Source organism: Hemicordylus capensis, chromosome 5 (genome assembly GCF_027244095.1).
Source record: "Hemicordylus capensis ecotype Gifberg chromosome 5, rHemCap1.1.pri, whole genome shotgun sequence".
Lineage (NCBI taxonomy): Eukaryota > Metazoa > Chordata > Lepidosauria > Squamata > Cordylidae > Hemicordylus > Hemicordylus capensis.
This window is the reverse complement of record NC_069661.1, coordinates 145,168,610-145,195,552: the sequence shown is the minus strand read 5'-3', so window position 1 is coordinate 145,195,552 and position 26,943 is coordinate 145,168,610. Positions and strand designations below refer to the sequence as shown.

The following is a 26,943-nucleotide window of genomic DNA, read 5'->3' as shown; positions in this document are numbered from 1 at the left end:
TAGCCTAGGCTCCAAATCTTGACCCTCTACAACAGATAACATGAGCTTGCAGCACCACAATATTTTTTGTTGATGAGTAGTTAATAAGAGGCCTTGAAAATTCATGCCGTAAGAGCTGGGGAAACGGGAGAGGAGGCATGGAAGGCTAAACACTGCGCTTTAGGCAACAGAAGTTACAGCTTCTGCAAGGAGATAAGACTGAGCATCTGTGATGAGCCAAGCTGGGTTTAAGACTCTGATGTGTGGGAAGCAAAAGGAGAGCAAGTGAGATAGGCTTCAAGCCAGCGCATATGCAACGAGTTGGCATAGAGGGACCCACTTATTTATTGATCACATTTGTACCCTGCCGATTCTCCAAGCTATTTCTCCCATTCTTCACAACCACCCTCTCTGAGGTAAGTTAGGCTTAAAAGAGATTATAGCTGGCCCAGAGGGGAAATTTGAACCTAGATCTCTCCCTTCCAACTTGTTACCCACTACACCATAAGCCCTGGGAATTCTTCTCCAGCTCTAATGTTGATATAAGTCAAAGCAGAATTTGATGCTCTAAATGCTCACCTCTCCATTCTAGCAAGCATCACAACCCTCCAGAAGTCTGATCCAGGCCCACACCTAGCAAACCTCACTGGCATCTCTAGGAGACAAATAAATGTAGCTTAAATGCAAACAAGGCAAGTACAGTGACCATTCACAACGGCCTTAAGAGGTCACAGTACAATCTACCTAGCTTTATTATGTGACAGTCAATATGTTTTTAAGATGCTCCAAAACAATGGTTTTTGCTGACTGATACAGCACGTTTGGAAGTTGTTACCATGGAAGACACAGGAGGTGAAGAGAGTTTTTACCTTCATCTTTAAATACGTGGTCTTTGCCCACCTCTCTCTCCCCCCACCTCAACACTGTTAAAGGGTACCTGGATAGAATTCACTTATAAACTGCCCTGCTAGACCTGACCTAGAGTGGTTCTGACCAAAATACACACCTGCAGAGCTGGAGGGGAGGGCAGCCAGATACCTCTAGGAAACTCACAATCATCACATGAAAGCAACAGTCCTCTCTGTTGTCCCTCACGACATTTGCTACTCAAAGATAGGCTGCCTTTGAATATGTAGATCCCATTTCATGATCATGGCTAAAAGAAACCAACAACTTTGCCAAATCCCTTTTATAATTACCTAAAACTAGATCATATCCTGCATTCACGATTTCTGACTTACAGAATTTATTAACAGTGTGAATAATATAATTAATAATAGTTAAGCGAATTAACTCATAGAAATTATTAGCAGTGTGTGGATGGAGCATGCATCTTACATAACATTGTTGAGAATTTGGATGTTTTATTTTTATGCACTGGACTGCCTTATCAAGGTCCAACTTCCTTTGGATCAACACACATGAAGCCAAAGGATATAACATTCCACATTTGCTGCATATATGTAATATATGTGCATGATAAAACGTTTTAGGAAGTTGGTATTATTGGGGTGAATGGAAGAACAAGGAGTGAGGAATTTTTGCACATTTTTAAAAGTATTTTGAAAGGGAAATAAAATGACTTTAAGCTGGACGTTCAGCACTTGCACTTTTTCTGCACCCACTCAGAATACTTTTCTAGTTTAAACAGCTGTTTTGCACAGCTTGACTTGGAATGAAATCAAACCAAAACGTTAGTGTGCTTGGCTGGAATTCCCTTCCTTTGGCATCTTTCAGAACCAAGAAAGAAAGAGAGTAGTCAAGGCCTAGTTCTTACAAAACAGCAGATAATGTGGTAAAATTGTTCCTGGACTGGACTATTTCATATATGAGGGTAGGTACAACATCACTGGTCACCTTAAGTGGTGCAGCATGGAAATGCTTGACTAACAAGCAGAAGATTGCCAGTTCAAATCTCTGCTGGTACTATATCAGGCAGCAGCGATATAGAAAGATGCTGAAAGGCATCAACTCATACTGAGCACGAGGAGGCAATGGTAAACCCCTCCTGTATTCTACCAAAGAAAACCACAGGGCTCTGTGGGCTCCAAGAGTCAAAATCAACTTGACAGCACACTTTACTTTTACAACATCACTGAATGCTAAAGGTAAAGTGTGCTGTCAAGTCAATGTTGACTCCTGGCGACCACAGAGCCCTGTGGTTGTCTTTGGTAGAATACAGGAGGAGTTTACCATTGCCTCATCCCACGCAGTATGAGATAATGCCTTTCAGCATCTTCCTGTATCGCTTCTGCCCGATATAGGTGTTTCCCATTGTCTGGGAAATACACCATTGGGGATTCGAACCAGCAACCTGGGAGATCAAAGGTCTGGGAGATCAAAGAGGGTGAAGAGAGGAGGGGCTAGTTCCTGTCAGCTCCCTGACCTATCCTGACGAACAACAGCCATCTCACCCTGCCTGCACATTCCTGTCTCGATTGAGGTGGTTTGTTTTTGCAGCCCCAGACCTTCTGAAGGACTGGCTTGGCTTGTGATGCTGCCCTGTTTCACCTGTGCCTTCTCTCAGTGTGCTTTACTTGTTTCACCTGTTCCCAAGAACCAGAGAACTCTCGTGAGATGAGAGATTTCTGGAGTCCCTTGGCAGCAAATATTGGAGGGAGGCACACCGGAGGCGTAGCCGGCGGACTGCCTGTAGGTAGCCGCCGAAGCCGGCCGCCAAAGGGGGCTGGCCTTTGGTGTCGGGCCTTCGGTGTGGGACTGAGGTCAGGGGTTATAAGGGGGGGGGTTGGAGATCTGGGTTGTCTGTTGTAAGTTCTCCCTTTTATTGGGTTGTGCCAGGCCTTCTGTTGTCATGTGTTTGGGTTCTCTTGGGCAGAATGATGCCGGGTGAGTGTCCAGTGGTTCAGGGGCAGCTATTACTGTCGTGGTGGGGAATAGAAGAATTGGCGTTGGCAGAGCAGCTGGCCATTACAGGGGAAGGGAAACCAGTAATTTAGTAACTGTTTCCACTTCCGGCTGCCCTGTCAGCTCTCTGGCCTCGGGGAGCAGTTCCAACTTCCCACAGAACCTAGTCTTGCTCCTTTGCAATGCCAGGTCAGTTCAGAATAAGACCGAAATCATCCATGACTTGATCATGGATGAGGGAGCTGACCTGGCTTGTATAACTGAGACCTGGATGGGGGAAGCTAGTGGACCAGTTTGGGCTCAGCTTCTTCCACCAGGCTACTCTGTTGTGGAGCAGGCTAGGGGATATGTGCGGGGGGGGGGGGTGTGTGGAGTGGCTGTGGTCCATAAGGATACCATTTCCCTTACCAGGGCCCCTGTGCAACAGTTGTCTTATATCAAGTGTGCCTTTCTAAGGTTGGCAACTAGGGATAGGCTAGGGATTCTGTTAGTGTACCGTCCACCCCGCTGCCCAATCGACTCCCTAACTGAGCTGACGGAGCTGGTCTCGGAGTTGGTGTTAGAGTCACCCAGACTTTTGGTTCTGGGTGACTTCAATATCCATTGTGAGGCTGAAATGTCTGGTGCGGCTCAGGAGTTCATAGCGGCCATGACAACTATGGGCCTAGCCCAACCAGTTTCAGGACCAACTCATGTTGCTGGCCACACACTTGATTTGGTCTTTAGTTCAGATCAGGGAGTTAGGGTTAGGGTGGGTGGGGGATCCTGTGGTCTCCCCATTGTCATGGACGGACCACTACCTGGTTAAGGTTGGTTTCACAGCCACAACCCAGCCCTGCAGGGGTGGAGGACCTATTAGGATGGTCCGCCCGAGAAGAGAGTTGGACCGAGAAGAATTCCAAAAAGCCTTGGAGGGTTTTGATGTTGGCCCTGCCAGCGACTCTGTCGATGCCCTGGTGGGAACCTGGAATAGGGAACTCACCAGGGCAGTAGACATGATTGCTCCTAAGCGTCCCTGCTTTAAAAGTGGCCCCTTGGTATACAGAGATGTTACAGGGTCTGAAGCAGCAAGGTAGGTGACTGGAGCGCAAGTGAAGGAGAACTCGGCTTGAATGTGACAGGACACAGCATAGAGCCCATTTGAAGGTTTATGCGGAGGCAGTGCGTGCGGCAAAAAACCAATTCTGGTCTGTGCGCATTGCTTCTGTGGCTTCGCATCCGGAAGAGCTGTCCCGGGTTGTGAGGAGTTTGATTCAGGCTCCTTCCAATTCAAACCAATCCCTGGGGACTTTATTCTGCTGTGATGCTTTCAATGGGTTCTTTGCGGACAAAATCTCCTGTATTCGGGCCGACTTGGACTCCACTGTTTCTGCAGAGTCTATTAAGGTGGTGTCCAGCAATCCCCCTTGCAGTATTAGATTGGATCAGTTTCAATCTGTGATGCCTGATGACGTGGACAAGCTGCTTTGGGCAGTGCGGCCTACCACTTGTTCTCTGGATCCTTGTCAGACTTGGCTGCTTTTATCTAGCAGGGAGAATGGCTGGGGATGGCTTAGTTAATATCATTAACACATCGCTGAGGGAGGGTAGGATGCCTCCTTGTTTAAAGGAGACAATGATTACACCACTTCTTAAGAAGCCTTCCCTAGATCCCTCAGTGATGGACAGTTATAGGCCAGTCTCCAATCTCCCATGATTGGGCAAGGTGATTGAGAGAGTGGTGGCTAACCAGCTCCAGGCTGTTTTAGAGGAAACCGATCATCTAGACTCATTTCAAACTGGCTTTAGAGCGGGCTATGGGGTTGAGTCTGCCTTGGTCGGCCTGACGGATAACCTATACCGGGGAATTGACAGAGGGAGTGTGACACTGTTGGTTCTTTTGGATCTCTTGGCGGCATTCAATACCATCAACCATGGTATCCTTCTGGATCGCCTGGGGGGATTGGGGATAGGAGGCACTGCTTTGCAGTGGTTCCACTCCTATCTCTTAGACAGAGTCCAGATGGTGGAGCTTGGTGACAGTTCCTCTTTAAAACGGGAGCTATTATATGAAGTCCCTCAGGGCTCCATTTTGTCACCAATGCTTTTTAATATTTACATGAAACCGCTGAGTGAGGTCATCAGGAGATTTGGTGCAGGGTGTTATCAGTATGCTGATGACATCCAAATTTCTATTTCTCCTTATCATCATCTTCATCATCAGGAAATGGCATTCACTCCCCAAATGCCTGCCTACGGGCAGTAATGGGCTGTATGAGGGATAACAAATTGAAGCTGAATCCAAGCAAGACGGAGGTGCTCATTGTGGGGGATTGGAATTTAAGGGATGAGTTAGATCTTCCTGTACTGGATGGGGTTACACTCCCCCAGAAGGAACAGGTACGCAGCTTGGGGGTGCTCTTGGATCCAGGCCTCACCCTGGTATCTCAGGTGGAGGCTATGGCCAGGAGCGCTTTCTATCAGCTTCAGCTGATTCGACAGCTGCGTCCATTCCTTGAAGAGAACGATCTCAAAACAGTGGTGCATCAGCTAGTAACCTCCAGGCTTGACTACTGCAATACACTCTACGTGGGGCTGCCTTTGTATATAGTTCGGAAACTTCAGTTAGTCCAAAATGCGGCAGCCAGATTGGTCTCTGGGGTAACCCGGAGAGACCATATTATGCCTGTCTTAAAACAGCTGAACTGGCTGCCAATATGTTTCCGGGCAAAATACAAAGTGATGGTTATTACCTTTAAAGCCCTGAACGGCCTGGGTCCGGGTTACCTTAGAAAGCGCCTTCTTCGGTATGATCCACATCGCTCGTTGAGGTCATCTGGAGAGGTCCGTCTCCAGTTGCCACCGGTATGTCTGGTGATGACTCTGAACCTGGCCTTTTCGGCAGCTGCTCCTGGTCTATGGAATGCACTCCCGGCAGATATCCGCAGTTTAGGCTTGCTGTCGGCCTTTAAGAAAGCCCTAAAAACCTATTTATTTCGCCTGGCCTTCCAAGGCTTATAAAGTGTTGTTGTTTTTAAAAGTATTTTAATTGATCTTAAATAGTTTTAATCATTTTTGAATTGTTTTTATATTGTTTTAGCATTGTTTTATTTCTGGGTTTTATGTCTTTTTAAAAGTTATTGTAGATGGGGCGGTTTATAAATGTAATTAATAATAATAACCACCACCACCTCTGGCTTGCTAGTCAAGTCATTTCCCCGTTGCGCCATTTGGTGGCTATAAAATGCTATCGCCTGCTCAGAAAATTAGTACACCAGGGGAAACAATTCTAGCATAGCATTTCCTTCTTCCCCATATGTGCCAAGAATTTATCTCCATAGGAAAGATTTTAACAATGGATTCTCTCACCTGCAATCTGGGGTATTATCTACTAACAGTTTTACCACCTCTTCTCCCATTTGTGTGAAGTGAACAAATAAAATCTCCAACAACAAACAACAAGAAGATGCCCAGCAACAAAATACAACTTATCTCTATTTGGATTGCAACAGCACAGCCCCATTACTCAACAGCTTTGAGAAGCAGATGGTCAGAGTTAAGAAGGCCACTTCAAGCAAATTGAGGAGCCTCTGTTTACATGGATTTGTGCAAAAAGCTCTCTCAGTTCAGTCCACAATGCTTGGTGCCTCCCCTAAGCCAGAACTCAGCCCCGCCCCGCCCCCACCCCAGCCCCAGAAACAAAAGGACGACTGACAAGATTAAACCAAACATAGTTAATGTTCTACCTGCAATAATGCCATCCATCTGTTCCAGAGCTGCAGCCAGCATCTCACTTGCATCACTCATCATTTTCTTGTGTCTGGAGGGGAGCCACTGCAAGTACCTAAAGAAATGAAGTGGGCATGTTACATGCTTTGCAAGATTTCAAAAGCTACAAATAAGGAAAAAAACACATCTGCAGGTAGTCACCTCAGCCTTTGCTGAACAGCAGGGTTCTATCCTACATTGCTGACAATACTCACAGGTGCACATCAATCAGGCCTGCCCTAGCCTAGGTTGCTTGGGAAACTAGCATTTATTTGGGGGAGGGGGGCCTGCATTCCTGAGGAAGGTTTATTTCCAACAGTGAGCACAGTTATAGACCATCTGGTTTGTAAGAACATCTGTTCCCTCATAAAGCTAGTTCACAGGAGAAGCTGGGTTTTTAAAAACACTCAAATACTCTGGAACTCTCTTGCTAGCTTTAATGGCATTGCTCTGGGGAGCAACAAGAAAATTCAGGATCGTAGCTAGTACTTCTTGTTCATTGCAGCCTGAAAAACTTGACAGAAAAGGGTTAAGACAGAAAAGTATGTTTCAGTGTCAGCAGACCAGGCCTGCACAATTTGCAGCCCACCAAGTGCTGCCTGCTTGGGATCGCCAAACCAGGGGATCACTAAACCGGGGAACAGTCAAGCACTTGACAAACCACCATCCATGGATAGAGGGCTACATTTCATTTGGTGGGTCAAAGATTATGCAGGCCAGTGACAGATGCCCCCATGTCTTCAATAGCGCTGCTCACATTAAACTTGATTTATTTTTTTTCTGGACACGTTCCACATAAAATGGTTGCCAACTCAAGACTTCACATGTCACAAGTGTCAGCGATTTCTGCTAATTCCATTGTTTTTTGTTTGTTTGTTTGTTTGTTTATGTATGTTGCCACCATCTATCAAAACATACAAGAGATAGTTTCAGAGAGATAATAGATTTTCACGACATAGATAGCACTGATTATCCCTGTGCTGGTCTGTGACTGTACCAATAAAAACTGATTGCTTGATTATCCCCATCACAAAACTAATTTTATTAGTGTGGGTTCAAATTGCATCTTTCTTAATAGGCAAAGCATAGCATATAAATTATTTACATGATTTGACACTGAACTCTCAGATAGAAGAACTGCCTACATGGCACATCCTTAAATTTAGATCATGAATATGTCCAAGAAGTATTTGGGGAAAATCCTGCTGTAAATGCAAATTATTTCAGAGCCTTTCAAATCCTAATATACAATCTATTTCAGGCACATTCATTAATATCTCTCTTGAAAATGAATGAGTGTGACCAAGTCATTTCTTTTCCACACACGTATTTTAACACACATATTTTTCCCCACACACACATTTCACACATATTTTAAGGTGGCTCAGGATTCCTTGGTCTGAGTGCTGCCCAAGATTAGATTGGCTCAGTTCAGACATCACAGCAAACGATCATGCCAAGGAAGCTTAATATGGCTTAGAGTGATGTCTGAAATGGTAAACAGCCTCAGTTCAGACATCATGGCATACCATAGGTATCACTGGCCACAGTTGAGGTCTTATACCTAAACTAGTCAGAGCTTAACTATTCAGGCAAATAAAAGCTTAGAGACTATTCCCACGATCAGGCGAAATCGGGCTAGCGGAGCCCAGTGGCCTCCAGGCAGTTAACCTGCCAAGCTACCCCTCCCCTTAAACCGTGCGAGCGTTCCGCAAACCCGTTTTTTAAAGTCATGAGTAGCTGTGGTGCGGCTCCGCGCCGCGGCTACTCACAAGGAGACCCCCAACCAGGAGGGTGAAAAGCAGTCTCTCCAGCATGCCCTGCGCACTTGCCATACGGGCCCCCATTCTACCAGTCTAATCTAGGGAGGAAGTGCAAACCCTAAATCAGTGTCTAGCAGTTTTGGTCTGGATGATAACAAACAAGCAAATTTAAATCCAGACAAGGTGGAAGTGCTGTGGGTTGGATACAGGAGTTTAACCTGTCTTGGATGCAGCTGCACTCTCCCGGAAAGATCCACACTTGCAGCTTAAGGGTGCTTCTTGACCTAGCATTGTGCCCTGTTGATGGCTGCAGCCAGAAGCATCTTTAACCAGCTTCAGCAGGCGCACCAGCTTTTGCAAGGTTCTTCTGGTACACAAGCTGAATCCCCATCGAGGAAAGATTTCTCCACAGTTATCCATGTGCCTGTTAATCCAGACTTGACTACTGCACTGTATATGGTGCGTGCCTTTGAAAATGGTCTGGAAGTTTCAATTGGTCCAGAAAGTCACTGCAATGCTGCTAGCTGGAAGCAGGAGTTCAATGCACCTATTTTGCTCCGATTACACTGGCTACTAACATGCTCCAAAGTCCATTTCAAAGTGCTGGCTTTGGCTTCTAAAGCCCTTTATGACATGAGGCCCGGTTACCTTGGGGATTGCAATTCCCATATCAGCCTGTTCAACCTTCAACATCTACTACAGAGGTCTTGCTCTGTGGTCTACCATTAGCTGAGATTTTATTGATGGGGCCAAGGGCAATGGTTGTTCACAACTGTGAGACTCCTTTCCTTCCTTACATCTTTCACTTGCTGGGTTTAAAGAAGCATCTGAAGGTTTGTGTTTTTAAAGAGACTTTCTCTGTGATATTATGACTGCTGTTTGACCAGTTTTTACTGACAGGTTGCTTTTATTCTTTCTTTTTTGGTTTGGTTTTAAGCTATACTGTATGCTTGAAAAGCAGTTTTAAAAAGATGTTTCAAAGGAGTCAGGGTCCATGAACACAAATCATGGGTTTCCATTCTTGCTTCTCAGCCTACCACGAATCAGCATGGTATAGACTAAGACCAGAGAGACTTGTTTGGATCCAAAATCTCCCATTCAGCCATGAAGTTCATTGGATGACCTTCAGCCAGTCACACACATTTTCAGCTAGATCTATTATATCTCACAAGGTTGTCGAAAGGATAAAATACCCGGAGCGAACTATGTACTCTACACCGAGCAAGCTATTCTGAAGAAAGGCAAGATAAAAACGTAATGAACCACTGTGCATAACATGGGACAGGCAGCATTGCCCTTGGCATTTATTTATTTAATTTATATACCATCGGACTCCAAAGGCTCTAGGTGGTTCACAAAAACAAAAAACAAGCTGTTAAAATAATTTTAAAAACATTCAGTGTAGACAATTTCCCCACCTAAGTATTTTTTTTTAAAAATCTACTCTTTGCTTGTAGTTGTCTAGAAATAAAAAATGTACCAGTTCTTGTTCCTAGTATGGCTCAGGAACAAAATGTTACACCTGCACAGCCCCCTAGGCTCTCCCACTAGTTCCCTGTTACATTTCAGAGCAAAACAGATTACACCACGAGTCCTTCCTTCCAGTGCTCTAATTTTTTTCAACTATGTGAAGAATGAGTTTTATTCTGGGAAGCAGTATCCAAGCATTGTGTGCGCACATGCATTCAGAGTGGGCCTTCCAGATTCAACCTGAGCGGGGTCTAAAATTAACTAAGTGGACATCCAGAAACTTGTGAGCATGCGCATGCCTTAGAGAGAACATGGCTTCCTTCTTATTTTTGCAAATCGACAGTGTATTGGATATGAAATTGCCTAGGTGAGTTTGGGATCCAACTCTGAAGGACAGATTACATCTTCTTCACTCAAGTTCCCACAGGGTTTTGTTGAATCCTCAGGGCCTTGATACTGGCCCCATACATGAGCTGAAGCAACAAACAAAAAAAGGCCTACACTATTTCAAACTATAAGACAGACGGGTATATATACATACACCACACCCTACACATGTCAAACTAGTAGTTACGAAAACAGCCTAGATTTTGCACATGCAGGGTTTTGTTTGCTTTGTAAATATGGAAGAACATTTTAACTTTCAGTCTTCCATTTACAACATGATTTGACAGCTACCTATTATATTTGTCAGTTACAGCTCATCAACATCCATCCATTCTGTACACCCTATTTCTGTACACGTACACCACCTTCTAACCCATTCATGTTCCTCCCCACTCCTCTTCAAACATGCATCCAACTCCATGCATCTGCTGTTCCACAATGCCTCAAACAAACTGAACCAAAAAGGACCAATGCCAGCAATTGGAACCTGCTGTGCTGGAGTTTAGCCCTTTTGTAGCTTCATTCATTAAGCTAAATGAAGGATTAACCTCTCTATTAGTAATTGCAGCCACTGAACTTTGTCTAATCCATCAGCTTACATTCTCTCTCTTTATAGTCTAATAGTTTGTGAAGCTCAGCTAGCATCTCACTTACCAAAGATTGGGAAGCAGGGGATCAAATCAAGCCAACAGATGCACAAGATGCCATACCATTTCACAATGTATGTTCACTAGCACCTGCATAATGAGCTAGCCCTGAAGGGATGTTAGGAATCCCTTCAGCCACTGGCATATCTACTTCTGCTTAGTTTTCTTATTTTCTGCAGTAAACAAGTTGTCCTTTTGTTACCCAGTCCTTAGAAAATAAAACAATTGTCCAGTAAGACTGTGGTGATATTTCTACAAGACCAAACTGTTGAAAGAAATACAAAATCAGAAAGCAAATCTACACTAAATTGACAACCTATATTTCAACTAAATTGGCCTCAGGTTAACAGTGATCAGAACAAATGTTAAGATTCCATATTGTAAATGTCTTTGGAAGCTTTAAAAGCATAAGAATATACAAACTTAAAAGCTTATGTGAGAAAAGAAACTGATATTAAAACACTTAACACACACACACACACACACACACACACACACACACACCCCTCCCTAAGTGAGGCCCATTGCTGAGTGGGCCAAGTCCTTTTGCATAATTACATTTCTAGGGAAATTCAAACAATTAAATATATGTAACAGAATTTTTTTATTAATGTGCTTCCGAAAATGAAGTAAAAGAGCAGTTTAAAATTTGTAAGATTTCAACTGAAGTTGAAATCGTTATTAATTTTATATAATATGTTATTCATTTTATATAATTTATTTATTCATTATTCATTTATTTATTGCATTTCTGTACTGGCTAATATAGAAATATCTAGGCGATGTATTATTACTATTATTAATTAAATTTATATCCCGCCCAAACATATGTCTCTGGGCAGCTAACAATTAAATTACAGATTAAATTACAGGTGTACAGATTAAAACATATAACATATAAAATATTTAAAATTCATAAAAACAGATAAAAATCACAATAGATAAAAACACATCAAAATTTAAATTCCAGTTAAAAGTCTGGGAAAATAGGTCCTCCTAAAAGCAAACAGAGAAGGAGATGCTCTATTTCAGCAGGGAGTGTGTTCCAAATCCCCTATATATGCACACCATATAATGGCCATATATGGTAAATTTGAATCTGAGAAAGGTCTGTTTTGCTTGGGCATGATGTGGTTTGGGAATTATTGACCCAACTGAGTGTTAAAAATATGTTGAGAACCATTACAGTTCATGTATGATGATTATATTCAGAATTTATTCTAAATACAAAAAAATTTAAACCCTTCCTTGAGCATATTCTAATGTAAAAAGTAGTGCATTCAGCTTATTTCAGTGGCAGGATTGTATTTGCAAAATTTTATATCATCGGGAAGTATTTATTTTGCAAACAAACATACAAACAAATTCTTAAAAGTATTACACACACTTACTCTCTCTTGCTGGTAATTTTTGTATCCAAATCACAGAAAGCTATCCACTTTCTGTTAATACATCCATTTATGTTAACATATTATACCTAATGGTCAATACAATAAAGTTCTTAGGAGCGTTCTTGTAAAGTTGTTGATATTTATACAACTTTTCTCCTAAACCCCGGAACACCACTAGTATGAGGAAATGTACTATTGTCTCTATTATCATGGACAGAAAAGCTGACAGAACAGGAAGATTAAAGGACTTAAATGAACTTCACTTAAGCGACTAGGAGTTTTCCCCACTGATGATAATTAACTTTCTAATACAGCTTAAACGGTTTGACTTAGACCTTTTCATGTTAAGGTGTGAGAGGAAGACAAATTATGTATTATACCATATCACAGAATCTTTAATATGTGAACCCTGTGTGGTGTATATTATCTCCATCTTTAAAAAAAGAAATCAAATCAAGCTCACCTGTACAAATGAACAGTATTGACGCAGACAAAGGAAGCTAATAACCATAAACTTCTGTCATCCACCAATGGCACTTGTAAATACTGCCAAGAAATAAGCATGCTGAAACAAAGTGTAAAATAACCATGCACCACTTGAGAGCAACACCTGAACTTTCCCCACACTATAGCCCGGTTCAGTCATGGACTCTGGGAAGCCTGTACTCATGTACAGAGTGTGACTGCAAGTTCCACCCCCACACCAATGGTTTCTGAAATCTTGTCCCTCTGCTCTCCACAGTTGCAGAGGCAAACGCTGCACTCATGATCATAGTGCTGGGGTGCCCCAATATTCCCAAATCACTGAGAGAGAGCATCTCTCCAAGGGTATAGCGAAAGCAGAGAAGGGGAAGGATACTTAGTGCATCAATGCAGGAGTACAACAAATATGACAAATATTTATATACTGCTTTTCGACAAAAGTTCCCAAAGCAGTTTACATAGAAATAAAATAAAATGGCATGTCCTCTGTGAGGCTTGAGGTCATGCTCTCAGAGATGCTGAACGTTTGTACAGGCATCCTTAAATTCCACAACAATTGAACTGAGCTTATGCCTTCTGAACCAATTTCAAACTGACCTGAAGAGCATCTGAACTGAGAAGAAAGTAGGGACAGACCTCAGCCCTGGGCTAACTATACATTACATGCAATGACATCTCAGCATGGTGTCAGATTTTGAATAGACATGTTTGAATGTAACAGTTACCCCTTCAAAAAAAAGGAGGAGGAGGAGGAGGAAGGATTACAGCTTGGCAGCTTGGGACTCATCAGTAGCTAATATTTCTCCCGTTTCTCCTTTTAGAGCTTCATGGGGGTTGATCCTCCTTTTTACAGTTTGTACCCAAATATGAATGAAAGGCCTGATAGAACAAACAGGACAACAGTAGAGCTTCATTGTTACAGCTATTCAAATGTCATCCGCCACACAGTGGAGGTACGACAGCGGAACAGAAGGTTCCAGGTTCAATCCCTGCCAGCAACTCCACATAGGGCTGGAAAAGAGTCCGGCCTGAAGCCTTGGAGATCTGCTGCCACTCAGTTTAGACAATATTGAGCTAGAGGGATCAATAGTCTGACTCAATATAAGGCAGCTTCCTATGCGCCTAAACTAACACGTCTAAGAATCTTGGGTTTCATTTTCCTTTGTTTTTTTTTTAAGTTTCTAGGTATCATGGCGGGTTTAGTTTCTTGCCCTGGGCTGCGTTCACACAAATGTTTCAGCCTTCTATGCATGCGGGGTGCGGGGGCAGGTGGGTTGGTCCACCAAAAACCTTACATAAACCACAACTCATTTTTGGTTGCACAAAGTTCTGGAAGAAGGGAGAGAAACTGCAGTCAGTTCTTCTTTGAGTGAAGACAAACGCAACAGTTGTTTCCTCTTACTTCTACAGAAATATTGGATTCCAAGTTTTTAAGATCTTCATCTAAATACAGTCCCACTATTTGTGCTACTAGTGTGGATTGGATATATTCTGACCTGTTTAATGCTTATCCACATACACCTGAGAACTCAACACTTTGGGAAACCCACAAGTATAACCACCATCTGGATCTTACTGCTTGAATGCTCACACCTCCCTTCTTTCTCTTCCTTGCCACAACTCTTGCCAAATAACTTTATCAGCAACATGCAAATAATGCAGAAAATTCATTTAGTCCGCAAAACACATTTATTGCAAATGCATTTATTTATATTATTTTTCCTGAGCACAACTTGTGCAGTTGTGAATGTCTGTAAATCTGTCTAAAATTTGGATTGTAAAAATGAAACAAATTGGCCAAATTGAAACAAAATTTCAGTTTTTTATAAATAGGGACAAAATAGGCAGGGGTATGTGCATGCTTCCAGTGTTGTGTGTGTAGACAAGATTCAAAATATTCAAGATTAAATTGCAACACACTCACACACAGTATAAAGTATATTTGTTGTTACATTCTGTCTGGTTTGCATCTTACAAACCCAGTTAACTGGGCAAAGATTGAACCGGTTTTATCTCTGTTGAGAGGTTTACAACAAATACAGATACAGCAAAAATCAAAAGCAGCAGTTCTGGTGGAAGGAACTATCTTGCGCATCCTGGCTTTTGTTTCCTGTATGAAGGAAAATTCTTCTTCAAATCTAATTACTCATATGCACTAATGAAGCCTATCCATCTAATCCTTAAATATCATCCTACAACCCTGCTAGATAGCTTGATCCTATACCCCAGAGGAATTTTATACAAATATATTCCTTTCAAATATAAACCACTCAATAACCTGTATAGTAGCTAAATTTTGTATAGTAGCAGTGAAAATATGTGAACTATTGACTCAGTCATGATCCAGTTGATAGTAATATTCTTATTTTGCTATTGTTCTTAAACCTTGTATTTGATCTTTTATTGAAATAAAGATGGATTTGATCCTATACATTAGATCCACTTCCATTACAGTAGCAGAAGCAGTAACCCACTACCCAGCCTTTAAAATTAGTCACATTTATTCTCACCACAAATCTGTAAGGAGGACCATAATTAATACAGTACTGTTTTAGGAAGTGACCTCAGACGCAGTGATTTACTTATGACACCCAGTGGAGTCCATAGGTGAAGACTGGAACCCTGGTCTACTACAGTCTGACCCAGAATGCCCTATTCGGTCAGCCTCCACATGCTCACCAATTGCACTGATGAATGAATCTGCACACTCTTCTGGCCTCACCCCGTCATTTGCACCCATGTAGCTATTTGCAGCCATTCTGCTGAATGTGCAGGCTTTGGGGGCAGGGCAAAAAACAGTACAAACATCAGAACTGTGATGTTGCTCACCCTTCCATACATTTAGAGGATGGCTGAAGAGAACTACTGTACACAGAAGACATACATTTCAGAGTGCCAGTTGGCTGCATGGGCCAATAAAGTATGCTCACAAGCTTTCTTTTCTTGGGGGGGGAGGGACCACCCAATAGATGTTCTTGTACATCAGATGTACTTGGGCATTAAGAATAACCTTTGAATGACAGAATAAAAGCTCCTTGAACTTACGCAATGGCATGTGCCTTTTTCGATAACCTACTTTTCAAAGTTAGGGGAGCTCAATCTTGAAAGGCAAGTAGTAATCTACATGAATGAACTGAGCATGCTAAAAAAAGAAGCAGCTAGATCAAAGAGCTGTAATATTCTACAAGCGGCAGTTTCAGATTTGCAGCATGAAGCATATATTTAAAATATCCTTGAAATTGAAATAAAAGACCCATTTCAGTTTCTGGCAGCATTTTGCACAATGAAAAGTCACATTTTCCCAAAGAAGATAGATAAATCAATCAGACCCTCTCTGCTGTTAACTGTCTGATTTTGTCCAGCATCCCACCCACTTTCCCCACAGAAGAACCACTTTCACCCTGAAGAGCAGAGCATTGCCACTCAGAGCACATAACTTAGTGAAAGAGAGAGGGCAAGAGTACGGTAGCAAAAAAAGCTGAGGTGATGGGGGTAATGTTTTAATCTAGGGCCGAAGCCTCATCAGATGACTCAGAAGGTGTAACATCACTGATAGCCCTCTTAGCTTTGGAAAGGAGTACTTTCCAAACCACCTTAATTAGAAGGCGCTCACTCAGCCATAGAGAGCTCTCTCCCTTTGAGGCTGGGGACATCCTGTGCTTCTTTTTGGGTTGCGCCATGTCCCCGCAGTGTTTGGTTTTCTGGGAAGCCTTAGTAGGTGGCTTTGGGTCCTCCACCCAAAGTTTGTGCTAAGATGGTGGGAATATGGGCAGGAGATGCCGACCTGGCCCTCACTGGGGACAGTGCCAGGTTCTGCTCCGTGTGTGCAGCATCTCAGACCAGCTGGAGTCCTTCAGAAAGGGAGCCCTGAAGGAGTTCTTCAGCATGAGCCAGCTCCATGAGTAATAAAAAGTAAAGGGAATTTAGAGAAAGTCAATCAGCCTAATGGTGCAGCAGGGAAGCCCTAGGGAGCAAGAGGTTGCCGGTTCAAATCCCCGCTAGTATGTTTCCCAGATTATGGAAAACACCTATATTGGGCAGCAGCAATATAGGAAGATGCTGAAAGGCATCATCTCATACTGCGCGGGAAGAGGCAATGGTTACCAAAGAAAACCACAGGGCTCTGTGGTCACCAGGAATCAACACTGATTAGACAGCACAACTTTACTTTACATTCAGCAAAATTACAAATGAAAAAGGTCGTTTGGAAGAAAAAATTGTTAGTCAAATCGAAAGCAGCTCCATCCCCCCCCCAACCCTGCACAATCTAAAAGTGAGGTAGGGGGAGAAAAAAGTGAAACCAGGCAGAAAATAGCCAGAAATTCTTTCTAAAATGGAAGAGCTCTTTCACAGACCTGCAGGACTGGAACTGGAGCTATGGCGCCTCCGGCAAATATCCTGTACACATTTTCTCTCCTTTGACATAACCCAATGATAAGAGACAACAGAATGGTGTAAGAAAGGGAGCAGTAGTTGATATCTTACTCAAATTTCATCTACTATTCAAGACAGTTTGATGCAATTAAGTAAAAGAAAGATGACTAATGGGACAGTGATAGAACGGACCAACCTTCACAGCTCACAGAATCCTGAAGACATTTTCTAGAACCCAGAAGAGAGGATCCTGAAGAAGTGAAACCTATTCAGTTAAAACAAGTTGTTCTGTAAGAACTAATCTGCCTACTTTCCTTTCACTATAATCTTAATTGATAATTATTATTCTCACAACGTAGCCCTCTTCAGCCTCAAATGTTCATGTATCTGCTTTCTCTGGGGTGGATGACATCATCGCAAACTATACCATTGAGGTGTCCCTATGTGTCACTCACTGCAACTGTAACCATTTTGGTTCAAATCAGGCAGCCCACAGGTTAGCCCACTTGTGACTCAAACATACACACATCCGCCATCTTGAATTAGAGTGGATGACATCCTTCAAACTAAGCCATTGAGGCATTCCTATGTGTGCCCACAACTGTACTGACTTTGGTTCATATTGCTCTAGGCATTGAGAAGCACACACACAATATGTCAGGTGATCCCGTAAGCTTACTTTCCTTATGGAAAGTAGGCTAATAACATGTAATAACAGTATCCCTCATGTACATTAAAACACATACAAATGGACGCAGTTTCTCTTACCAAGTGGGGGTGGGGAGATAGCAGGGTCAGACCATCCACTAGCCCATCACCTAGAGCACCAGTCCTTGGGGGACCCGCAGATTCCTGGGCAAAAGTTGAGGGGACAGTGCCTGCCTCCTAGCTGGTCTCTGGCTTGCTTTTCTCCTCTTCTCTTAGCATGCTCTGACCCAGCCCCCGCCTCCCTCCATTACTGCTGCAACTACGCAGGTGGGAGCCCCCATCCTGGCTTCTCAAGCACCCAGATCCAAAACAAGAAGTGTTGTACATGCAGTGGTTGGTTTAGCTGCTCATGGAGGAAAGCTCCTCATAACAGCCATTAAAAGCTGCCTTTCAGGGAGACACCACATTTGGCTGTCCCCAAGGATTGCAGGGCCTACACTGCTGAGGGAACGGGAAGGGAAGTGGCAGCAATAGACAAAAGACAGGGATCAGGCAGGCTCTGAGCTCCTCAACTCTTTTTCCTTTCCCACGGCTTCCCCATGCCAGCACTGGCTAGTCATTAGACCCAGTGAATGAACAGCCTGTGCAGCTCAAGTTAAAGCCGGGGCTCTGCACTTCTTGGTGAGCGGGGCAGGGATCAAAGTCAAATTTGGCCTAGGGTGCCAAAAACCCGAGGGTTGGCCCGGGGGGAAGGAAGACTGCTTGGACTTCTGTCTTTTGGGGAAAGAGGGTCAAAAGGAGGGAAGAGATAGGCAGGTGTGCATGCATGCTACAATAAAAGAAATACTTCAGTACGGTAACTACCCCAATCACAGTAAGCCACATCAGGCAAGAATTTGCTCCACGCCTACACATTTTTCAAATTGCTGTATGGACCATTTCAGACTGACATTGCACCCTCTCTCCAAAACAAACAGAAACAATCCATAATAATTTCTGTACTCGCAGCTGCCTTGTTTGGCTTAACAATCCATCAAGGGCAAACAGCAAAAGTCAATTTCAAGCCCAAGTAAATTTCCATTATTAGGTTTATTAACAGTCCCTTATTATCAGGGACACCCCTTAATTCAGCCCAAAATTGTCTGTCCCTTAGGGGTTACCATTTGTCCCTTATTTTCAGCTAATGGGAAGAACCCGAGCTGTCAGTGACGGACCAGGAGAGGGATCCTGGGGTTGTGGTGGACAGCTCGTTGAAAGTGTCGACTCAATGTGCGGCAGCTGTGAAAAAGGCAAATTCCATGCTAGGAATCATTAGAAAGGGGATTGAAAATAAAACGGCTAACATTATAATGCCCTTATACAAAACTATGGTGCGACCACACTTGGAGTACTGCGTACAATTCTGGTCACCAAATCTAAAAAAGGACATTGTAGAACTGGAAAAGGTGCAGAAGAGGGCAACCAAGATGACCAGGGGCCTAGAGCACCTTTCTTATGAGGCAAGACTACAACACCTGGGACTTTTTAGTTTAGAAAAAAGACGACTGCGGGGAGACATGATAGAGGTCTATAAAATCATGCATGGTGTGGAGAAAGTGGAGAGAGAGATTCTTTTCCCTCTTACACAACACTAGAACCAGGGGTCACTCCATGAAATTGATTGCCAGGAGGTCTAGGACCAACAAACGGAAGTACATTTTCACACAATGCATGATCCACTTGTGGAACTCTCTGTCACAGGATGTGGTGACAGCCGACAACCTGGATGGCTTTAAGAGGGGTTTGGATAACTTCATGGAGGAGACGTCTATCAATGACTACCAGTCAGAGGGCTGTGGGCCACCTCCTGCCTCGGGGGCGGGATGCCTCTGAGTACCAGTTGCGGGGGAGTAATGGCAGGGGAGAAGGCACGCCCTCAACTCCTGTCTGAGGCTTCCAGCGGCATCTGGTGGGCCACTGTGCGAAACGGGATGCTGGACTAGATGGGCCTTGGGCCTGATCCAGCAGGGCTGCTCTTATGTTCTTATGTTCTTAACCTATGGCTCAGATCAAAGCAGTTATGTCCACTAATAATGAAATAAATGTAAGATGTAGTCAAATCAAATATCGTTTTCAAAGAAGTCATCTTTTTCAGTATGGCAGATGAGGCTATCATTAAGTGAATGCTGCTGATACACCTACTACTACTACCATCACTACTACTACTAATTCAAGTTCTCCCTCTGTGTCTAGAGAAGCCTGCTGCTGTAGACATTTTCAATTCCTTTCCCTTCTCTCTCCCTACCAGAGTAATTGGTGGTTCTAGTAAAGTTCTAGGGTATCCATATCGGGGCCATTAACAAAAACATTAACATTAAGAGCCATCAGTGATTGGCTAACGCACCATTCTCCAGGTATCAGGATAAATGAAAATCATGCAAGTGATAACTACATACAGCACTGCTACTCAGACTCCCAATTACCCCTGCATACTCCTCCCCTACACTGTGTTCCTCATTCGGGCAATGAAATGTTGTAAACCATAGTTGAGAATCACCTTATCAGTTATTGACATTCCTGCTGGGTTTATCATCACTACTTATGAAAAATTATTTAGTCTTGCATGCCAAAAAAAAAAAAAAAAAGTGTCGTTTCTGCCGTTTCCACTCCCGTCTGACCGCTAAGGTCAGAGGCTGTTTTCAAGAGTTGGCAGAGAGAAGTCTCATTTTTAAATGATAATCAAAAATGCTTCAGGCTAGATGAGCTCTGCAGATGTATCTGAACACAAACGTTTGGCAGGAGTCACACACAAACCTAAACATTTTGCTTTTACAAAAGAGAGGGAGGGGCCTAGACACTGGTATGCTGAAATACTGCACAAAAATCTCAGCAGTTTGCCAAGAGCACTGCCTTCAACAAGGACTTCAGAACACCTGTGTGAAGATACTGACTAGCTCTGCAGTCTGCTCTGGAATCCAAGGTGTCTTTATACCACCACCACGTATCTGCTTTGTTTTCTGTGCTACACAAGTTCCACTTCCTGGTTAAGACTGGCAGAGCTGGGTGGAAATTTGTGCCAGATAGGGGAGGGTGTGGGGCAAAGCAGCAGGCAATCCCATTGCCTGCTCCCAGACTGTTAACCATACAGTTAAGGGGTCTCTGGAAGTTAAGAGTTAACAACTAAGAAGCTCAGCTCCTCAGAAGCTAATTCTGTACACACATTCTGTTCAGCAAACACATGTTGGGGAAATGGTGCATTATATGAAGACATAAAGGAGGAAAACTGACTAGTCATGCTCCCAGCTGTCCGTGTCTTCAGCATATGGTGTGCAGGGCATAAAATAAGGGTGACCACTAAAATAAATCAAGTCCTTAACTGATCACATGCATTTATAAATGACTGATTAGATCTTCATAAATCTGCATGTAATAATAGTTCTAAAGCAAGTTATATTCTGTTTTTAAGTGATACATACATGCATGCAGCAGACCTCATCTCAGAAAAGCATTTCATTCAGTGCAAGAAGGAAGGATCCCTCTTGTAAGACAGCACCTGCCACTTACTGTTTTGTGAATATTTGTTTGAATAATCAGAGGCACCTTATTTTCTAAAGGATCTTTAAATGATACACATAACTCAATTAATTGACTAGATGATGTAGACCTGCTTGCTAGCTGGGCAAAGAGGCAAAGGGATATCTCTCATATTTAACAGGGAAAGAGCAACTGTTCCTATACAACCCAGCAGAGTGTCTCTCCAGTTGCTGTTTGTGAGATTTATTCGGGGGTGGGGGAGAGGTTGTGAGCCCCTTTGGTGTGTAAAGGGTTTTGAGGACTTTTCTTTTTGAAACATGGTACATAAATATTCTAAGCAATCAGTGTTCCCTCCAAGGCGTGCGCACATGCGCACACTCACAAGTTAATTTTGGATCAGGTTGAATCAGGAAAGTCCCATTCTGAATGCATGTGTGCTCACACTGCCTTGATACTACCACCCAGAACAAAAGTCATTCCGCACACAGATGAAAACAATTAGAAAGCAATAATACGTGCTTACATCCAAACTAAGAAATGCATGCGTGGCTCACTTTCGCACACATATGGAGATTAAGGGTGATTTTTGCTTATCCCCCCCCCCCATACACACACTTCAATTGTAGCTGCCTATGCCTCTGAAAAATATGTCCCTGAGCATTGTGGGACTCTCAAGGATATATGTTTTGGGAAGGACAGGCGGCTGCAGAGGGAAGGCAGGGGCTGGAGGAGATAAAAAAATCACCCCTTGCCTCCATGTGCACATGGAAGTGCTCCCTACATGCCACTCTTAGTTTTGATGTAGGCTAATTATTATTATGTTTTATTAGGATTAATTTGGAACACAGTATGAACCACACAGAGAAGGGGCAACTTCTGAAGAGGGCTCTCCTCTTACTGAGAACTAAGCCTAAATAAAGAGGAGCAGCTAATCAAAAAGGTCATTCCAGTTTTTAAAATGTCAGAATGAAAGAAAAATCTCAATACTGGAAGTGGTTTTTGCCTTTTTCCAATCCTGCAGCAAATTAGGTCTTTGAGATGTCAAGCTATCCAACTAAGCTTTAAACTAAATTGTGCACTTTTATGTTAAAAAGGAGAGGGAGAAAACAGCAATATATCCATAACAATGCCAGTGCCACTGGGCAAAGCTGTAGTTCACGAAGGTAAACTGCCAGCTCATTGTGATATACATGTACATTCTTTTTAGACACTACAAGACAATATAAAACAGAATATAATTCCCCAAGTAGTTTGTGTTCTGATTTTTGCAAAGGTAATTTCAACAATGAGCAAAATTGCTACTGATGGAAGAGACCTGTGCTTAATTCAGATAAATAATTTCGCCAAAGGAATTAAACACATGGAACTAATAAAGCAGTTTTTATAGTCAAAAGCTTGCCCAACATTTTAAATCTAGTTGTAGAACTGGGTCCTTCATACATGGTGCATACAGAAGGACCTGGGTGAGCAACTCTAAGTCATGCACAAGATTCCAAGGAACCCAGTCTAAGGTCCTCTGCTGCTGGTGTATAATATCAGCTAAACCCATAGCCTCATAAACTTAGCCTCAAATGCTGGGATGGGGATGTATTGGCATGTTAGGAACATAGGAAGCTGCCATATACTGAGTCAGACCATTGGTCTATCTAGCTCAGTATTGTCTACACAGATTGGCAGTGGCTTCTCCAAGGTTGCAGGCAGGAATCTCTCTCAGGCCTATCTTGGAGAAGCCAGGGAGGGAACTTGGAACCTTCTGCTCATCCCAGAATGGCTCCGTCCCCTAAGGTGAATATCTTACAGTGCTCACACATCAAGTCTCCCATTCATATGCAGCCAAGGCAGACCCTGCTTAGCTAAGGGGACAACAGATGCAGAGACTCCTCATCCAAGAATTTTGGAATAATGTAAAACAGCAAACTGAAAAGATGATGAGGGAAATGATTCAATGAGACCAATGGCAAGTGTGCTAGATGTCCAGAGTATGAAACTGTCCCTAGCACCCCTGACTATATATTCCCATATTACAAACAATGACATCATCTCACTTGACCAGTGAATTTAGAATGCAAACTATACAATTCCCAATCCACAGCTCATACTCTTAACCACAATGCTGCAACAACACTTTTAACTTTGAAAAAGCATCCTTTGGGGATCTTCGCACTTTGATAGCCTTGGCAAGTCTAAATTAAACATTCAAACTAAGCATATTATTCTGACAGAGACTAAATAAACCTTAAAAAGGAAAACAAGATCATAGCTGCCAAGGCAGTAATTTAGTAAAGAGATACTAGAGGGGGAAAATAGCTCCTCCCGAGAGAGAAAATAAACTGCTTATATCCTAGCGTAGCTCATGAAATTTCTTAGCCTCATGTTTAAATCCAAGCTTTCAGACAAGCAAACTAATAGGAGATGAAAGTGATGTTGGAAGATGACAATATGCACTGTGGCTAAATCTGCATTCCAGAACACCTGCTGGTGGCAGAGAAAAACAAGCCCACTTGTCTCTCTTTGCAAAAAACAAGCAATTGAAGCCGAAGAGGTGTTTTTCATTTTGCATATAAAAAACGCAAGTAAAAAGAAGAAGTGAGAATGAAGGTAACCCAATTGTGAAAGCAAGGAACAGTGGAGAGAAATGGGATATTTAGAAATCTCTGCCTTGGCAAATCTATGAACCAAACTGTGTAAACACTGCAATTCTATGGGATAGTACTTGGTACAGACAGCCTCTTCTTGAGCTTGCTCTCTTTTTTAAAAAAAGTCTAGCCTACATACCTTTAGACTTTGCTAGTAACTGTGGTAAATGCCTGTTAAAATGCCCCCTGCTAACTGGGCAAAGAAGCACTTTTTACCGTGGTGATTCTCTTTCTTTAGCAGGGGGAGAGTACCCTAACACAGTACTTCCAGTGACTGTTGCTGGTGTCTATCTTATGTTTCTTTTTAGAATGTGAGCCCTTTGGGGACAACGTTCCATCTTATTTGTTTGTTATTTCTCTGTGTAAACCTCCCTGAGCCATTTTTGGAAGGGTGGTATAGAAATTGAATTATTATTATTATTATTATTATTATTATTATTATTATTATTATTATTAACCATAAAATTGAAAAAGTTGTAGAAAATGAAGATGCAAAAATATTATGAGACTTCCGACTACAAACGGACAAGCATCTGCCACACAATACACCAGCTATAACTGTAGTCGAGAAGAAAGAAAAACAAGTTAAAATAATCAACATAGCAATACCAGGGTATAGCAGAATAGGGGGAAAAAAGAAATAAGAAAAAACAACAAAATACAAAGATGTACAAATTAAAATTGAAAGGCTGTGGCAGAAGAAGACCAAAATAATCCCAGTGGTAATTGGCGCCCTAGATGCAATTCCAAATGACAGCAACTCTTTGTTTTCAAAGTCACATCTCTATCCTCTCTTTCCTTCCCAGTTTGTCCACATTGTGGTCACACCCTGCACAGCTCTTAAGGTCCTTTTACTGTGGTTCATGGTCTGCACCATTTGATGCGAATTTCCCCCACTTGAGACAAAACAATCATGCAGGGTATCCATGGGGTACCTGGCTAACAGGGGGTCCACAGGCTGCATCTGGCCCACAAAGCTCAGTTGTCTGGCCTGGGATAAACCACCACAGCATTTCTTCTCCTCCCACCATGTGCTGAAGCAGCAGCACTTCTTCATACTTACTAGCTTCCTTGCCGCCACCGGTATTTCTACACCCAGGGGTGTAGCTATAATTGAGCGGATGGGTTCAAAGAACCCAGGACCCCACCCCAGCTCCTGAGGGCCCTCCAGCTTCACCCCTCCCTATTTTCTTCATTATCTCCCTCACTCCGAGAGGCCACTGGGGAGAGGGGCAAACACAGGCCCCATCTCCCCTAGCTACACCAGTGGCCACACCCCATCTTACTCCTCTCCTATTGACAATACAGGGAAACTGTTCATTTAAAAACATGATATAGAAGATCAAAGTCATCTGAGAATAGCTACAAAAACAAGAGAAACTGCAGAATGGAAGGTTTATTCCAATGTGTTTCAATAAATTATCTCTCTCAAGGAATATTCTCACCGGACTGCCTGAAAGAGATACTCTCTTTCCAAAATCCTGAACAGACTAATTATTTTGGAAAGAAATTATCTTTTCTAGGCAGTCTGGTGAGAATATTCCCTGAGAAAGATAATTTGTTCAAATAAATTGGGATAAATCTTCCAATCTGCAGCTACCCTTGCTTTTGTTTTTGATATTGTTGGTCTGCCTCACAAAGCTATTGTGATTACTGAGATAAGGCAGGGGAAGTTCTTTTAACACAATAGCATAATATGCATACTCAGTATTATTATTACTGCACAACACGGAGGGGACAAGGGTCATCCCAGAAAGACAGGAAGTGGCCCAAGCCAGAAAGTTAAACTAAACTATTTTCATACCAAAACCTTGACAACAGTTTGCTCTTTTCTTCTATTTAAGAAAAAATAGATCAAAAATAGAGGGTGGGAAGTAAGGGCAGGTGGGGGCACAGTCTACTTTGGAGGTGCTTGGCAAAGTTTCGACAAGGACACAAAAAGTCATTAAATGTAGTTGTGTACATCCAGTAGCCATCCAGCAGGAATAGATACATAGCACTGGAGTAGAACACTTTATTTGCCAGATCAAACTTTTAAGCACTATTCTAAGGATTTACTTTAACCTTCACCGGATGTAATGAAAATGCAAACATTATTATGGGGGTAATCCTGTACCGCCCAACATTGCTGTGGTCATGGGGTAATTGTTTGCATCTCCCACTTAGCCTATGAAAAACCAGTGACAGTATTAAGTAACACAGGGAGAAAAACCCACTTTATTTTCTTAGGATAAACCAACCAAGAGAAACACTAACATTTTTCATTAACTCATAAAAAATCTTAATTTCCACAAGAATGTTTTTTTTATCAAAATAGTACAAAAATATAGAAAAAGCACATTAACAATATTAAATTAGCAGTAAAAAATCAGGAAACATGTCAAAAACAGATCAATACTTCTATTTTACACAGTGAGCACACAGCTGTACTGTAGTGAGATGGACAACAAAAAAACAGCTTTAGACTTCCTGGGTACACATAGGAAACGATGGACACTTCCCCATCAAAAGCAAAAATAGATGAAAACTATTCCCTTCTGGAATCTGGCGGCATTTCATTAGGAATATCAGCCTTGTTTCTCCAGACTCAGAGGTTTTCCTTTAGCAGTCTTTCTGCTAGGTCTGTACTGGTGAAAAAATTGTCATCCACCACATTCCTTCCTGATTGATACCATAGCTGAACAAGTTTTTCTTCAACACAGGTACCTAGCTGTTTTGCATGCTGGTCTCCAAGAGTGACAAAGATAACATTGTTAGGTGTTAAGAGCAGAAATACTGAGGTTGTTCCCAAGTTTTGTTTTGTATCGTATCATGGAGGCAAGCCGTTTATGGTAATGACCTGCTCTTTGCAGGTTTTGTTTAATTTGTACCTGGAAGTATGGATTTGTGGAAGTATGCAAATATTGCAGTAATCCCAAAACCAGATCAAGACTTAACGTCAGTTAAAAACTATAGATCAATTTCACTTTTAAATAATGATTACAAACTTTTTGCTGCCATTTTGGCAAGAAGAATGAAGGTTATATTAAGGCATTTTATT

At 42.5% G+C, this 26,943-nt stretch overlaps 1 protein-coding gene across 14 annotated transcripts in view; it reads right to left on the bottom strand.

The window, feature by feature from the left end:
• PPFIBP1 (PPFIA binding protein 1) overlaps positions 1 to 26,943 on the bottom strand; it is a 198,659-nt gene that overhangs the window by 77,234 nt on the left and 94,482 nt on the right. For 13 of the 14 annotated variants that reach the window (XM_053258671.1, XM_053258663.1, XM_053258664.1 and 10 more), the window contains one exon: positions 6,570 to 6,667. In XM_053258671.1, coding sequence (XP_053114646.1) covers positions 6,570 to 6,633 — 64 coding nt within the window. In that variant the 5' untranslated portion in view covers positions 6,634 to 6,667. Of the gene's footprint in view, positions 1 to 558; positions 635 to 6,569; positions 6,668 to 26,943 lie in introns of those variants that run through there. The other variant, XM_053258674.1, reaches the window with a different exon arrangement.